This window comes from Silene latifolia, chromosome 11, assembly GCF_048544455.1.
Source record: "Silene latifolia isolate original U9 population chromosome 11, ASM4854445v1, whole genome shotgun sequence".
Lineage (NCBI taxonomy): Eukaryota > Viridiplantae > Streptophyta > Magnoliopsida > Caryophyllales > Caryophyllaceae > Silene > Silene latifolia.
In genome coordinates, this window is record NC_133536.1 from 59,035,772 (window position 1) to 59,049,883 (window position 14,112).

Genomic DNA, 14,112 nt, shown 5'->3' on the forward strand with positions numbered 1-14,112 from the left:
ATCATTTTGAACATTTTTTGGACTTTGTTTGGGGCTCGAGCCCCCAGCTTGTACATTTCCTCCATTTGGTATATATATATATGATGGCCTGAGTGCCTTTGCTGTTGGGTTGTGTTGCTTGTATCTGCAGGTTAGTTTCGAACAGGTTTGGTAGATGACGGTTTGCGCCGTCATGCTGCCGAAATTTACATAGAAAACACGCAAAGCATACATTTTTAATACATATGGCCTTAATTAGCGCAAAATGAGAGACTCAAAAGAACGCGAAAATGCAAAAATTTTGCCGGAAATGACCGGACGGACGGTAGGGAGGGTTACCCCCTAAAAAAAAAAGAAAAAAAAAAGAAATCTATAAGTTTTTTTTTTTTTTGGGAAAATGTAAGCTTATCATTAATATCATAAAAAAGTCCCTTACAACACAAATTCTTTCAATACAAGATGCATTTCTCTACACAAATAGCTAATGACTACTTATGTAGTTTACCCAATTTCTGAGTCTACCATTCCTACATGGTACCTCATACTGATTAATTCTCAGCTGCACTTCACGTTTAATGCTATTAACAACCACCTGAGGATGGGAAAGACATCCCTCAAGTCTGCATTTGTTACGAGCAAACCAAATATGGGCAAGTAGAGAGGCAAGAATCATAGCCACTGCCTGCTTGTACCATATAGACTGCTGCCTCCAGTGTATCCACCATTCAATGCAATTCTTCTCTGGAAAGTCCACTAAGCACCAGCAGCCTGTGAGCTCCAAGCACATTCTGCTATATCTACACTGGAAAAACAGATGTTCATGACATTCCATCGTCTCTCCACATAGATAGCAGCAATTGTTCTGAATTATATTCATTTTGAGCAACCTGTCTTGAGTTAAAAGCCTATTCTGTGCTACTAGCCAGCACATGAACACATGACGAGGGATAATCATCCTATTGAGCATCCATGGATACCACTGGACTTTATCTCCAACTGGTTTAAGCCAGTGATACCCCTCCTTCAGCCTGTACTGCTCTACATTGGGATCATTGAATAACTTAGATTTATAAATATTCTTGACTTGGCAGATTTTTCTCCAAGCCAGTCTTTGCCGATCCCTGGTTCATAGTCCTTCCATGTTGTAGATTTTATATAGACAGCATGAACCCAACGAACCCAGAGGTGATCAGCCTTCATTGCAATCCACCATACATATTTAGCAATAGCAGCAACATTCCAAGCATGGAGATCCTTAAAACCCAGTCCCCCTTGTTTCCTAGGTTGGCAAATGGTAGCCCAAGAAACTAAGGCAGGGCTTTCCTTATGATTAGAGCCATACCAAAGAAAAGATCTGCAAACTGCTTCAATCTTGCTTATGACAGTTTTAGGTAGGATGAAAATCCTTGCCTAATAGCAATTAATATATACATGTTGAGATTCAGTAAATGAATTTATTTCCTAAAAAATGAAAATTAAAATGAAAATTATTTCCTAAAAATAATAAAAAAATACAAGTGTGATATAATGGCAGAAATGTCGATGTGGCCTCGAAATGCGTGCCCGCAAAATTAGGAAACCTGAAACATGGTAATCTTCCCGTATTTACCAAAATAATAACCTGTAGGAATAGGAAATTATTCGTCATGGAATTAGGAAAGATCCAACGCGGAAAATCACAGAAGTGAAACTGAGGAAGAGGCGCAGCATGGGCTGCGTCCCTTTGAAGAGGCGCAGCAGGTGCTGCGCCTGTTCCCAAGGTGGTCTGTTCTGACGGATTTTTGGAAACAACAATTAATATAAATAGAAGCGTCGATGGAGCTTTTATTTACACAAATCTTCCGTCTCTTCTTCGTCTAATTACACAAAATTCTTCAAAATAAATTTTCTCATCATGAATACTTTGGAGATCCGCTTGAAGGAATGGACCAACGAATTTTCAAATATGGAGAAGCATGATATGGGCTCTTATAACTTTGGATCGTTGTTGAGTATGAAACTCATCAAGGTTGTTAAACCGTTCTTGGATGCTTGCCTTGACTATTGGGACCCGAACTACCATGTCTTTGCGTTCCCAGGAGGTGATATTTGCCCTTTTCCTGAAAAAATTGCTGTTATTGGTGGGTGGGATCCCGAACACTTGCCCGCCATTCCTTCTACTTCGCAAGGGTACAAGAGCAAATTTAGAGACTTGCTTGGATTGACTAGGCTTGAGGTGGACCGTCTAGTTACCTCAAAAGGCGTGAGAATGTTGGACTTCATAGATCGATTCATCAATCGGGCCGACCCCACCGTTTCTCATGTTGCTAGGCGGAGGGCATTTGGCTTTTGCTTGTTGCATGTGTGCGTCTTCCAAGGGCACGTTGATGAAGACTTGAGAGGTGATCCCCGTCTTCTTGGCCTTGTTGAGCAGATGGAGCTGCGCCGGAGCCCAGCTTGCTTATGCTTGGGAGAGATTATTTTGGGCTTGGATAATAGGAAATCCAATCGTGATCTGCCGTTCTTGGGGAGTCCCGTCATTTTGCAGGTAAAGACACCTTTTCTTTTCGTTCGTTTTTTTTTCGTTTTTTTTTTTTTTTTTTTTTTTTTTTTTTTTTCGGTGTCTAATACTTGCTTTTGGTAGGTTTGGCTTATGGAACGGCTCCGATTGATCGAGCCCCCAGTTCATGCACTTTCCAATCATGCCCGCTCGATTGCGATGAGGACAAGGTTGTATATGGTGGACTTCACGCGGGTTTGTGATTCTTTGGAAGAACAAGTCAAGAGTGATGATGGCCGTTGATCGGGTGGGTCGCACTGCGTGGTGGCACCTCAAGTCATCCTTTGGAGTGTCTTCTTTGGATCCCACGAGGTCCGTGCGCATTCCGGGATTGGAGTTCATGGTATGCATCTTCCGGAAAGGCCGATGAGACAAGTTGGGCTGAAACAGACGATCCCTAGGCTTGATACCGTCCCGCAGACTGCTATGGCGCTTACTACAGAGAGCCGGAGAGAGTGGGCCATTAAATGGGCCCAAAGAAACATGTGGTTCTTGAATTCTCCGCCAATGCTTTATGGGTGTCGGATTCTTATCTGAGATGGAGAAAGGCTACTACTCCGGAAGAGCGCGAGAAATTGAGGAAGCGCGAGCCCATCGACTACAAGGTGCGTGAGGGAGAGAAAGAGAAAGAGAAGCATCTGACAGAGGGAGAAGAAGAAGCCGGGTTTCAAGTTGTTCATCCTTCGAAGAAACCAAAGACTACTCCCGTCGCAGAGATGGTGATTTGCAAGAATGGAAAAGCTAGGCCTCGAGAAAGACCGTTGGTGATTAGGTCTGAAGTGGCGCAAGAGCGTCCGGCTCGAGGCCGCGACAAGAAATATGACAAGAATGACAAGGGCAAGGGGAAGATGGAGGAATAGCCCGAGTCTCTTTATTTATTATTTGGTTATTATTATTATTATTATTATTATTATTATTATTATTATTTTTGTAATAAAAAAGGTGGGGTTTTTAGAATCCTAGCCTATTCTATTTTTATTATGTAGCGTACTATTATTACTAGAAAATGAATGAAATAAAAAAGGTTAAATGGTTATAAAACCGTCGTGATTTTCTATTTATTATTCTTGTCGAATTTCAAATGCAATGCAAATGTCCTTCTATTTACATTTTAGATATAATGGGTTGAATCCCGTGAAGGATTGCCTACGTATTCACTTAAAAAGCGAAATCAAACCCTTGCGCGTAGTTCGAGTAAATGTAAAAGAATAATTGTTCGAAGCAAGAGCTTGTAATGAACTTTAGAAAAGAAGCATGAGCTTTTGCTTACTTTGAAGGTGCGAATTTAGTTTATTTGATGATATGAGGATGACGAACTTGTCAAAATGCAAGAGCACAGTGACATTAGCTTATTTCAACTTGGCCAGGGGCCGTTTATTTAGTGCCACAAGAGCGACACGTAGGGTTACGTGAGGCGCGTTTTCACTCCTATTCTAGGCATAGTACCGCTTTAGTTGGTCAAGGTTTGTTGGGTTTGAAAACTCATTCCCATCTAGGTCTGTGATCCTAACCGCACCCCCTGGGAGTATGGATTTGACTAGAAATGGTCCGGCCCAATTAGGTTTGAATTTTCCCCGTGGGTCAACGGGTAAAAGAGCTCTAACCGATTTAAGTACTAAGTCTCCTTCTTTGATGTTTCTTGGCCTAACCCTTTTGTGAAAGCTCATTTGATACGTGCTTGATATGTTTGGACATTATGCAAGGCGCGTAGCCTACGTTCATCCAGGAGGATGAGTTCTTCATATCTATCCCTCTTCCAATCGGCTTCCGGGATTTGACTTTCTAGTAAAATACGCAAGGATGGTATTTCTAGCTCGACTGGTTGTACAGCTTCCATGTCGTAGGTCAAATAGAAAGGAGTAGCTCCAGTGGGCGTCCTAACAGATGTACGATACCCCCATAAAGCAAAAGGTATCTTGCTTGGCCAATCTCTATAGTTGTCAATCATTTTCTTGAGAATTGTGACAACATTCTTGTTTGCCGCCTCTACCGCGCCGTTAGTCTGTGGTCTATAGGGCGAAGAGTGGTGATGCTTAATCTTGTATTTGGCTAGCAATTGCTCGGTCTCAGCTTGGAAATGTGATCCGTTGTCGCTAATGATCTCATGTGGGCAACCATATCGACAGATGATGTTGTTTTGTATGAACTTTGCCACATTTTTAGCTGTAAGACCAGTGTAGGAAGCCGCTTCTACCCATTTGGTGAAATAGTCAATCGCTACTAGAATGAAACGGTGACCTCTGTTAAATTTTGGGGTTATCTTCCCGATTATGTCAATTCCCCATGCAGAAAAAGGCCAAGGGAATGTCATTGTATAGAGCAATGAAGGAGGGACGTGTTGCACATTCCCAAAGATTTGGCAATTGTGGCAATGTCGTACGTATTTGATGCAATCGGATTCCATTGTGGTCCAATAGTATCCCAAACGTGTAATTTTCTTTGCCATCATGGGCCCACTCATGTGAGGACCGCATTATCCGTCGTGGACTTCTTCCATCACCTTTCGTGCTTGTGAATGATCAAGGCAACGTAGGACTACACCAAGAGGTGTTATTTTGTATAATTCTCCTTGCATGAGAACGTATTGGGAAGCTAGTAGGCGTATAGCACGTTGTCCCCTCTTGTCCATATCCGGTGGATATGTACCATTAAGCTTAAAATTCAGGATTGCTTGGAACCAGGGTTCCTGTGCGATTTCCTCTTCGTCGGTTATTTGGTGGACATAAGCCGGCTCTGACCGTCGTTCGATGCACAAAGGCATTTCTATCATGTGATCTGGCATATTAATCAAAGATGCAAGTTTCGCAAGAGCGTCTGCAAATTGATTTTCTTCCCGAGGTAGGTGTAGGTAGGTTACGTGATCAAAGAATTGAGCGACTTGGTCTATTCTAGCCTGGTAAGGTGCGGGGCTTTCGCTTCGGATTTTCCAAGATCCTGTAACTTGGTTGATGATCAGTGATGAATCCCCATGTACTCGGAGGTTTTTAATGCCTAAACTCACTGCCGCTTGTAGTCCAATGAGACAAGCTTCGTATTCCGCAGCATTGTTTGTCACCTCGAAGTCGAGTTTGACAGCAATTGGTGTATGCTCGCCTTCAGGAGAAATGAGTAACACTCCTATTCCGAATCCTCTTAAGTTCGATGCTCCATCAAAGTACAGGTCCCAGGAGTCTACATCAGTTTGGAGTATATCCTCGTCTGGAAATGACCAAGTATCTATTGTTTGTGCGTCATTGATAGGATTTTCTGCGAAAAATTCGGCGATGGCGCGACCTTTTATAACTTTTAGTGGCACGTATTTGAGGTCAAATTCTGAGAGCATCAAGGTCCATCTTGCTAGACGTCCGTTGAGGACGGGTTTCTCGAAGAGGTATTTGACTGGATCCATTTTGGAGTATATTTTGACGGAGTAGCTAAGCATGTAATGGCGTAGCTTCTTCGTTGCCCACACAAGAGCGAGGCATGTCTTTTCGAGTTGTGAGTATTTGCACTCGTACTCCAAGAACTTCTTACTAAGATAGTAGATAACTCTTTCTTCACTTCCTACAGTTTGAGCCAGCATGGCACCCATGGCCGTTTCGGTTACTGTGAGATATAAACCAAGAGGTTGATCTCGTTGTGGTGGCATGAGCACTGGTGGTTTAGCCAATATCTCTTTGATCCGGTCAAATGCCTTTTGACAATCATCATCCCACATGGTGTGGTCCGTTTTCTTGAGTTTCTTGAAGATAGGCTCACAAATCATGGTAAGTTTCGATATGAATCGACTTATATACTGCACCTTTCCCAGGAATCCTCTGACTTCTTTTTCTGTTTGAGGTTGTGGCATTTCGATCAGAGCTTTGATTTTGGAAGGATCTATTTCTATACCTCGTTGGCTAACGACGTATCCCAAGAGTTTGCCAGATGTTACCCCGAATGCGCATTTATGAGGATTGAGCCTCATGTTGTACTTTCGTAGCCTTGCGAAGAACTTGCGAAGGTTCGCAATATGTCCTTCTCTTTCCTTGGATTTGACAATCATGTCATCTACGTATACCTCAACTTCTTTGTGCATCATGTCATGTAGGAGAGTAGTTGCGGTGCGTTGATATGTAGCTCCGGCGTTGATCAATCCAAACGGCATTACCGTATAGCAATAGGTTCCCCATTGGGTGACGAATGCGGTCTTATGCATATCTTCCATGGCCATCTTGATTTGATTATAACCCGCATACCCATCCATGAAGGATAGTAATGCGTGGTCTGCAGTATTGTCCACTAATATGTCGATGTGAGGTAGAGGGAAGTCATCTTTTGGACTTGCTTTGTTTAAGTCCCTAAAGTCAACACAAACGCGGATTCTCCCATCCTTTTTGGGTACGGGTACTATGTTAGCTACCCAGTCAGAATACTCGGAAACTTTGATGAATCCGGCTTTGAATTGCTTGTCAACTTCTTCCTTAATCTTTAGAGCCCATTCTGTTCTCATTCGTCGAAGCTTTTGTTTTACAGGTTTGAAACCTGGCTTAATCGGAATTCTATGTTTGGCGATATCCCTGTCGATCCCTGGCATGTCTTTGTAGGACCAAGCGAAAATGTCTTTGAATTCATTTAGGAGGTCTATGAAATCGGCCCTTTCGGTAGAGCTCAAGGTAGTCCCTATCCTAAGTTCTTGGGGTTCTAGTTCGGTCCCTACATTGATGGGTTCGGTATCCTCTATTACTGGTCCCCCTTCCCCTTCCTGTAGTATTTCTTTGGCTACGTAGGGAGGTATTTCGATCGAGTCTGGGTCTTGGTCATCCTCAGTATCATCATAAATGTGAATTGCACTCAAGATAACACGAAGAGTAAGCAGAACCTGATTTATTCATATTAAAATTTGAGTAGAGTTGAAACAGAGAAGCCAACTGATCCATGGTCAGTGGCGGCAAAGGGACAGTGGTTGGGGCATTTCCCGAACTACTGTGACTACTCGAGACTAAGCTAGGAGAAACAAAGGGAGTGGGGATAACGACAGGAGTAGACTCTCTAGAGACTTCTCTAGACTCCGACTCTGATTCCGACTCCGACTCGAACTCATCGTCTTCTGGTTCTCCTTTGAACATCTCTCCTTCTCCAGTGGTGAGCTTGAAGAGTCTTCCTTGATTGTTGGTCCACTTGATTGATTTTCTCCATCCTTTCTGCTGTCTTGCGTCGGTTTCTGTAGTCCCAAGCGTGGCAATGATCTCATCTATGATGCTTTCGGCGCTTTTGATTAAGGGAAGATCTTGGAGATAGACGTCCTCCTCACTATCCGTCCATATCCCATTAATGACCTCTTCTTTCCGGGAGATGAGATGTGAGCAATCTAAGGTAGATTCGTCACTTGTGATCACCAGAACTCCAAGAGGATTCTCAGTGTTGTTGGGCTTACCTCCCGGTGGTATTGGTAGTCGACCATCTTCAATCATGTCTTGAAGCACGTTTTTCAACTTGTAGCATTTTTCTGTGTCGTGCCCCTTGCCCCTATGGTATTCACAGTACGAGTTCTCGTCCCAGAATTTGGATTTCCTTTCGGGTTCGGGAGTAGGCCCAATGGGTTGGAGTTTACCTTGCTTCATTAACCTTTTTAGAGCGTTGGAGTAAGTGTCCCCAAGATTTGTGAATTTCCTTGGTGGGGTACTTTTCTTGGATGGCTCGAGAAGGTTAACTTCATCGGTCTTGCTAGTAGAGCCGTATGAACGACTTGTTGAACCTTGATATCCTCGACCTACCGTTTTGGACAAGAGTCCTTTACGGATGTCATCTTCAATTCTTGTCCCTAGTACAGTTAAGTCCTTAAAGGTTTTGATGTTTTGGTATCTCAAATGATTGGCATAGATGGGTTTGAGATTATCCACAAACTTCTCCACAAGAGTAGCCTCATCCGGGCGTTCAACTAGTTGAGTGCTAGTCTTCCTCCACCTACTTAGGAAGTCGGTGAATCCTTCTTTGTCGTTTTGGGTAAGAACCTCTAGAGTACGCATGTTGACTTGGATCTCGGCATTATCCGCATATTGTTTAGAGAACTCGATTGCGGCATCTTCCCAAGTAGCGACCTTTTTGTGGTCTAAAGAGTAGAACCATTGCCTCGGGATGGTATCAAGAGATGAAGGAAAGATCCTTAAGAACATCTCGGGTTTGATGCCTTTGATAGACATGTAATCCTTGAAGGCATGGATGTGGTTCAAAGGGTTCTCGTGTCCCTTGAACTTAGGGATATCCGTCATACTAAAGTTAGTTGGCAATTTTGAATTGACGGCCTCATACTTGCGATTGTTCTCCCTATAAATGTCATCCCCCTTAAGGTACATCAATTGCTCCTCTAGGTATTGGAGTCTTTTCTCAGCTACAGTCATCCCTATGAGAGGATTTTCATCCTTGGATTCGTTGTCAGAGTCACGTAGTACTTCACTTTCATGAGGAGGCAACCTTCCCTCTACGGCATAGATACGGCCCTCGATGAGCTCAAGGCGGTCATAGGTTTGTTCTTGAGTAGCTTGCATTTGGGCTAGCGCGGCTAGGATTCGATCATTACCATCTTGAAGTTGGTGGAGATTTGTTTCATCACTTGATCCGGGCATCTTGGAAACTGGATAAGAGATCGGCGGCGAATCAAAACACGATCGACCATTCTAACACACTTGCTAAAAGCAAAAATGTCTTGACTCGTGAAGTGGGTGTGTGCCACTTGTGTTGAGTGAGCTTTGAAGAAAGACAAGGTTTTTTGAAAATGTGTGTCCTAGTCAACTATAGTGTAGTTGTAGGAGTGGACTCGAAGTGAGGCTTTGAAATGGGCTTGTGGCCCGAATTTTGACACGACAGAGTTTTGACCGGATTTTGCGCTAATTAAGAGCCTATTTCGAAATTTTGTTTGAAAAAAAAAGGGTTTTGATTTTTGAAAAAATCGTCATGGTTTTGTTTAGAAGTGGTGATCACGTAAGGTATACACATTTATACAAGCATTATAACGGGATGCTGAGTGCGTTTAAAAGGGTTTTGGTTTAAATGGTGGGTTGCCATACCGAACCATCAAACCCGAAGTCTGTGGAGAGGCTCGTGCCAAACAAGAGTAAGGCCGATTCCTAGTCCATTTCCTCAAGTAGTGAAGGCCCTTGATACAAACAAGAGTAAGCATCATGGTATGGATGACGTCAATCGCTATCCATCCTTAGGCCCAAATAAGAATTAGGACCGTTTAGACGGGACGATTGGTCGAATGGGTTGGGTTGGGCCTAGGAAGGCCGAATAAAACGGTCTAGGAAGACCGAGTTATGAAAACCGACAATTGTCTTGTACAAACTATTCCCTAACCTTGTTCAAGTTTCACCATTTTGGCTACACGTAAGTGTATTATCCCCAGCGGAGTCGCCAAACTGTGGACAATGGGGCCACGGGGACGCTTGGTGAACAAGCGTTTGCATTTTTGTATGGAGTCGCCACCAATTTTTATGGGAAATTGGAACCGTTCGAATACCTCGTGTCATGTCAAGACACAAAGTAGTGACATGAACACTAAGCAATCGTTACCCTTAGCATTCTATGTCTAGAATGACTCTCGTGGATGCCAATGAACACGGGTGTTCACAGATATCTGGAGTAAGGGGTGAGGGTACGTATTAGGAAGCTCTTTTGATCGAACACCTAATCCCGCCCGCCTCGATAGCGGCCTCTACTAATGATTAGGGAAGTTATTCGTACTTGATATATCGTCGGCTATAATGCATGCAATGCAACATCCAAGTTTTAATCATAGCATGTGAAAATTAATACTAAGTCGGTTGACACGTAATTAGCATACAATTGGGTCGAAGTTGGATTTAATGCTCATTTACAAGTGAAAACATACAAATGATAAAAGAAACACAATAATTATAAATTACAATAATGAAAATTACATTAATTACATCGGATTAGGCGATTTATGTCGAAAATACCTCTAAAACGGATAATTTGAGAAAAAAGAATAAAAGAATGAATTACGAACAAAACAGAAGGTGATAATACGGATAATAGTTAGTTAATACGTAAACTAATTAAACTAGGTCAAGGCAGAAACGGAGTTCAGGGACAGAACTCAGCCAGGAACAGGCGCAGCAGAGCTGCGTCCTTTGGAATAGGCGCAGCAGACACTGCGTCTGTTCCTTGGCTCAGTTCTGGCTGTGAAGCCGTAATTGCAAGCCGTTAATGTTAATTGGTGATTTTAATGATTTATTGATATTATTTACTCAGATGAAAGTGATTAGCATGTTATTTAACATATGAATGGGTCATTAAAACGGTAAAACACGGATGAGACGGATGCAAACGAATTATTTACATGAGATGGAATAATGATAAAAGTGAAAAATATTAATGAGTCAAACAAGTTAAATCAATTAATTAGGTTAGATATGATGGATTAATGATGAATATGTGACGAATACAACAAAAGACAGATGAAAACTATATCAAAGACGAATTCCAGAAACCCAATATTGATGAATTGAATCTCTACAACCCGGAATTGAATTTTATGACGAAAACCCGCAAATATTGGATTATTAGGGATTTAAGTCGGATTTATGATGATTAAAGCATATTAATGATGATGATTAATAATATACATGTGAATTATATGCTGTTATGATGAAGAATTAACACACAAACGAAGCAAAAGAAAGGATTTTGGGACGAATAACAGAGGACGAACGAAGAAGAAAGGAAGCGAGAAGCTGCGCGGCCTCACGAAGAGAAGAGGCGCAGCAGGAACTGCGCTCCTTCGAAGAGGCGCAGCAGTTGCTGCGTCCTTTCTCGACAATTACCTACTGGAAATCCGTAAAAAGAGGTTTTAAAGCATAGTTTTAGAAATCATTTTTAATGGTATTTTCGACATAAACCTTACAATTGATTATACAAAAATTAAATACAATAAATAAAAGAGAGATTACACCCTCAGACTTACATGTTGACGAAACGAGAAGGACTAAGATATCGATTAGTGATGCTCGACGCGAATGCAAAGAAAGTGCCCTCGTAAGAGGAAAACGATTAATTAATTAAGTTGATTATAGTGTAGTTGGTCAAATTGGTCGGTCATGCAACGGGGAGGCTGGTACTCATAAAGATCCGAGCTTACGTGGTCGAAAGTTCAAGCAGGTAGACGCCAAAAAGTAAGAACAAAGTCTAGAATGCAAAGGGAGAAGAGAAGGGCGGACACTCGCGTGAGAAATATGAGGAGCGAAGGCTCCTATTTATACTAATCACGTGAAGGAATTAGGGTTTCGGAGACTCTTTGGAAGTGAATCTCGGAAAGATATGAAAAAGATACGAGAAACATGCAGAAAAGGGCCTGGAAAGAGGCGCAGCAGCCACTGCGTCTCTTGGAAGAGGCGCAGCACCTGCTGCGTCTATTCCCAAGGGGTTTCCTCCTGTAGAAGAAAGATTTCCGTGTTTGAGTTATGGTAGGACGGAAATAATTCGGTTTTCCTTAATATCTTATGTGAATATTACGGGAAATTGTTTACTAAAAGATAAAATTTATGAAATATGGAATAGAAATATCCGGAACATTCCAGAACATTCTGACTCGGGATTTAACGGTTATCAGAAAATGGAGACGGTTTTAGGCCCGGACTCCGAATGTACTCTAATTACTGTCAAAACGACCGTATTGGGATGTACATGACAACCAAGAGGTAGACATTAATATTTGAGCAATCACTATAATCTTACGAATTGTCACAAATCGTTCCGCGTACCAAACATGCGGCCCAATCATCACCGGCTGGTTTGCGGGAGGTGCAGAAATGAGGTATCTACAAATATAATAATAATAATAATAATTAATACTTTATACTACTAATATTGCCATTAATCATAATAATATAATAATAAATAAATATATTAAATATTATTAAAATAATAAAAATAATATTAAAAACAATAGTAATATAATAAATATAATAAATATATATTAATATAATAATAAAAATATTAAATAGATTAATATAATAATAATGATAACAGTAAGAATATAAAATAAGAATAGTATTATTAATGTTGAAATAAAATAAATCAATCGAATCAATCGAATCAATCAACGAATCGATTCGAATCGAATCGAATCGAATCAATCGAATCGAATCGAATCGAATCAATCAATGGAATCGAATCGAATCGAATCGAATAGAGTGAATCGAAATTATAAGAATCGAAATTATGTCCAAAAGAACAGGGCCTTAGTTTACTTATGAAACATGATTTGCAAGACAATAAAGCGCTACTCTGTAATTAATAGCATTTCGGATAGGTCATTTTATAATAATATATTTAATCTAAATTCTTATAAATATGAAAATTCATATATATTATTCGCTGAATGTTTTACATAATTTTAATTAACATTGTTTATGAAAGATATTCACGGAGAGGTTTAACTTATAATACTATAAACTTACGAATTAATAATTATTCTTACACTTTAACTTAATATTTGTTATCCATAGTGTGTAAATATTTAAATTTGCTTTAAATTTTGTCATCTTTATTTGCTAAACTCTCTACCATCCAAATCTAAAAAAACCGTGCATTTATGCACGGGATATATACTAGTTATACATATAATAAGATAAGAAATCCGTATCATAAAATAATACAAATTGCTATCACCTAATGAAATCTGAATCTGAATACAAAACAAACACAGTTGAAGAATGAAGATCACTCAATAATTATAAAAAGCATAATATACGTCCAAGCTTTTCTATTCTTGCCCTATTGTACTATACGATTCATCCCTTCTGTGATGTTTCTATTTCTGTAATTGATCGGTCCGTTTCGTGTTCACAATTGAATAGATGTTGTCGTTGGGTCATGTCCGAATCAAAACACAATTTATAACTTCACAAACAACTCTACAATTAGTAAAGAGGCAAGTAAAGGTCGGATCCCAAGGGACGGGAATTGAGATGAGATTTCTATTGAAACTAGTGGTGTCTTAGGGGTGTCACAATTTGGGTTGATGTAGAAGGTCACTAAACTAAAATAGCAATGGAAATAAACAAACAAGATGAATTAAAAGGGTTGTAAACAATTGATAAAAAGCACTAGGGTGTCATGGGGTCATAGGGGAATCATGGGAATTGATCATACAAACATGTTCTCAAATTATAAGCAAGCAATTATTGTTGTGATGGATTGAGTTGGGTTATATCTTACAATCCTAGGAAAGTTTGGGTCCCGGAGCCGAATCGATTAGATTGTACAACACCTACAAGTCGACTTAATCTTCCCTACTCAACAACATGCATGGTCTAATGAGACTCGAGTTGGTTTATGTCTTACAAGTCTCATTGAAAAGATAGGTGATGGGTAAAAAATGCAAGGATTCATAGGCTCGCATTTCATCAAACATAACATGTGCATGAGTTGAGATCAAAACAAGCAAGCAAATAAATCATGAAAGCATATTAATTTAAGCATGAATCATTCCCCATGTTGGTTTCCCCTAATTACCCATTAACCCTAGCTAGGTGACTACTCACTCATTATCATGTTGATCATGCTAGTAAGGTTGTCAATCATACCAACAAAATGAAACATGATGAACAAAT

The 14,112-nt window shown here is 40.6% G+C and overlaps 1 protein-coding gene across 1 annotated transcript; it reads right to left on the bottom strand.

Annotated features, from left to right (window-relative positions):
* Positions 1-460: 460 nt before the first annotated feature.
* On the bottom strand, positions 461-1,179 carry LOC141613471 (uncharacterized). Its single transcript, XM_074432208.1, has 2 exons — positions 1,095-1,179; positions 461-1,017 (listed from the first exon to the last, which is right to left on the bottom strand). Exons 1-2 carry the CDS (start codon positions 1,177-1,179, stop codon positions 461-463), a joined length of 642 nt encoding a protein of 213 aa, XP_074288309.1.
* Positions 1,180-14,112: the final 12,933 nt, after the last annotated feature.

Excerpts from the sequence above, each read along its gene's own strand:
- LOC141613471 (XM_074432208.1), bottom strand. The coding sequence starts at position 1,179 with ATGAAGGCTGATCACCTCTGGGTTCGTTGGGTTCATGCTGTCTATATA. Across the intron at positions 1,018-1,094 it reads GGACTATGAACCAGGGATCG|AGCAGTACAGGCTGAAGGAG; the intron begins GCAAAGACTGGC and ends ATCCCAATGTAG.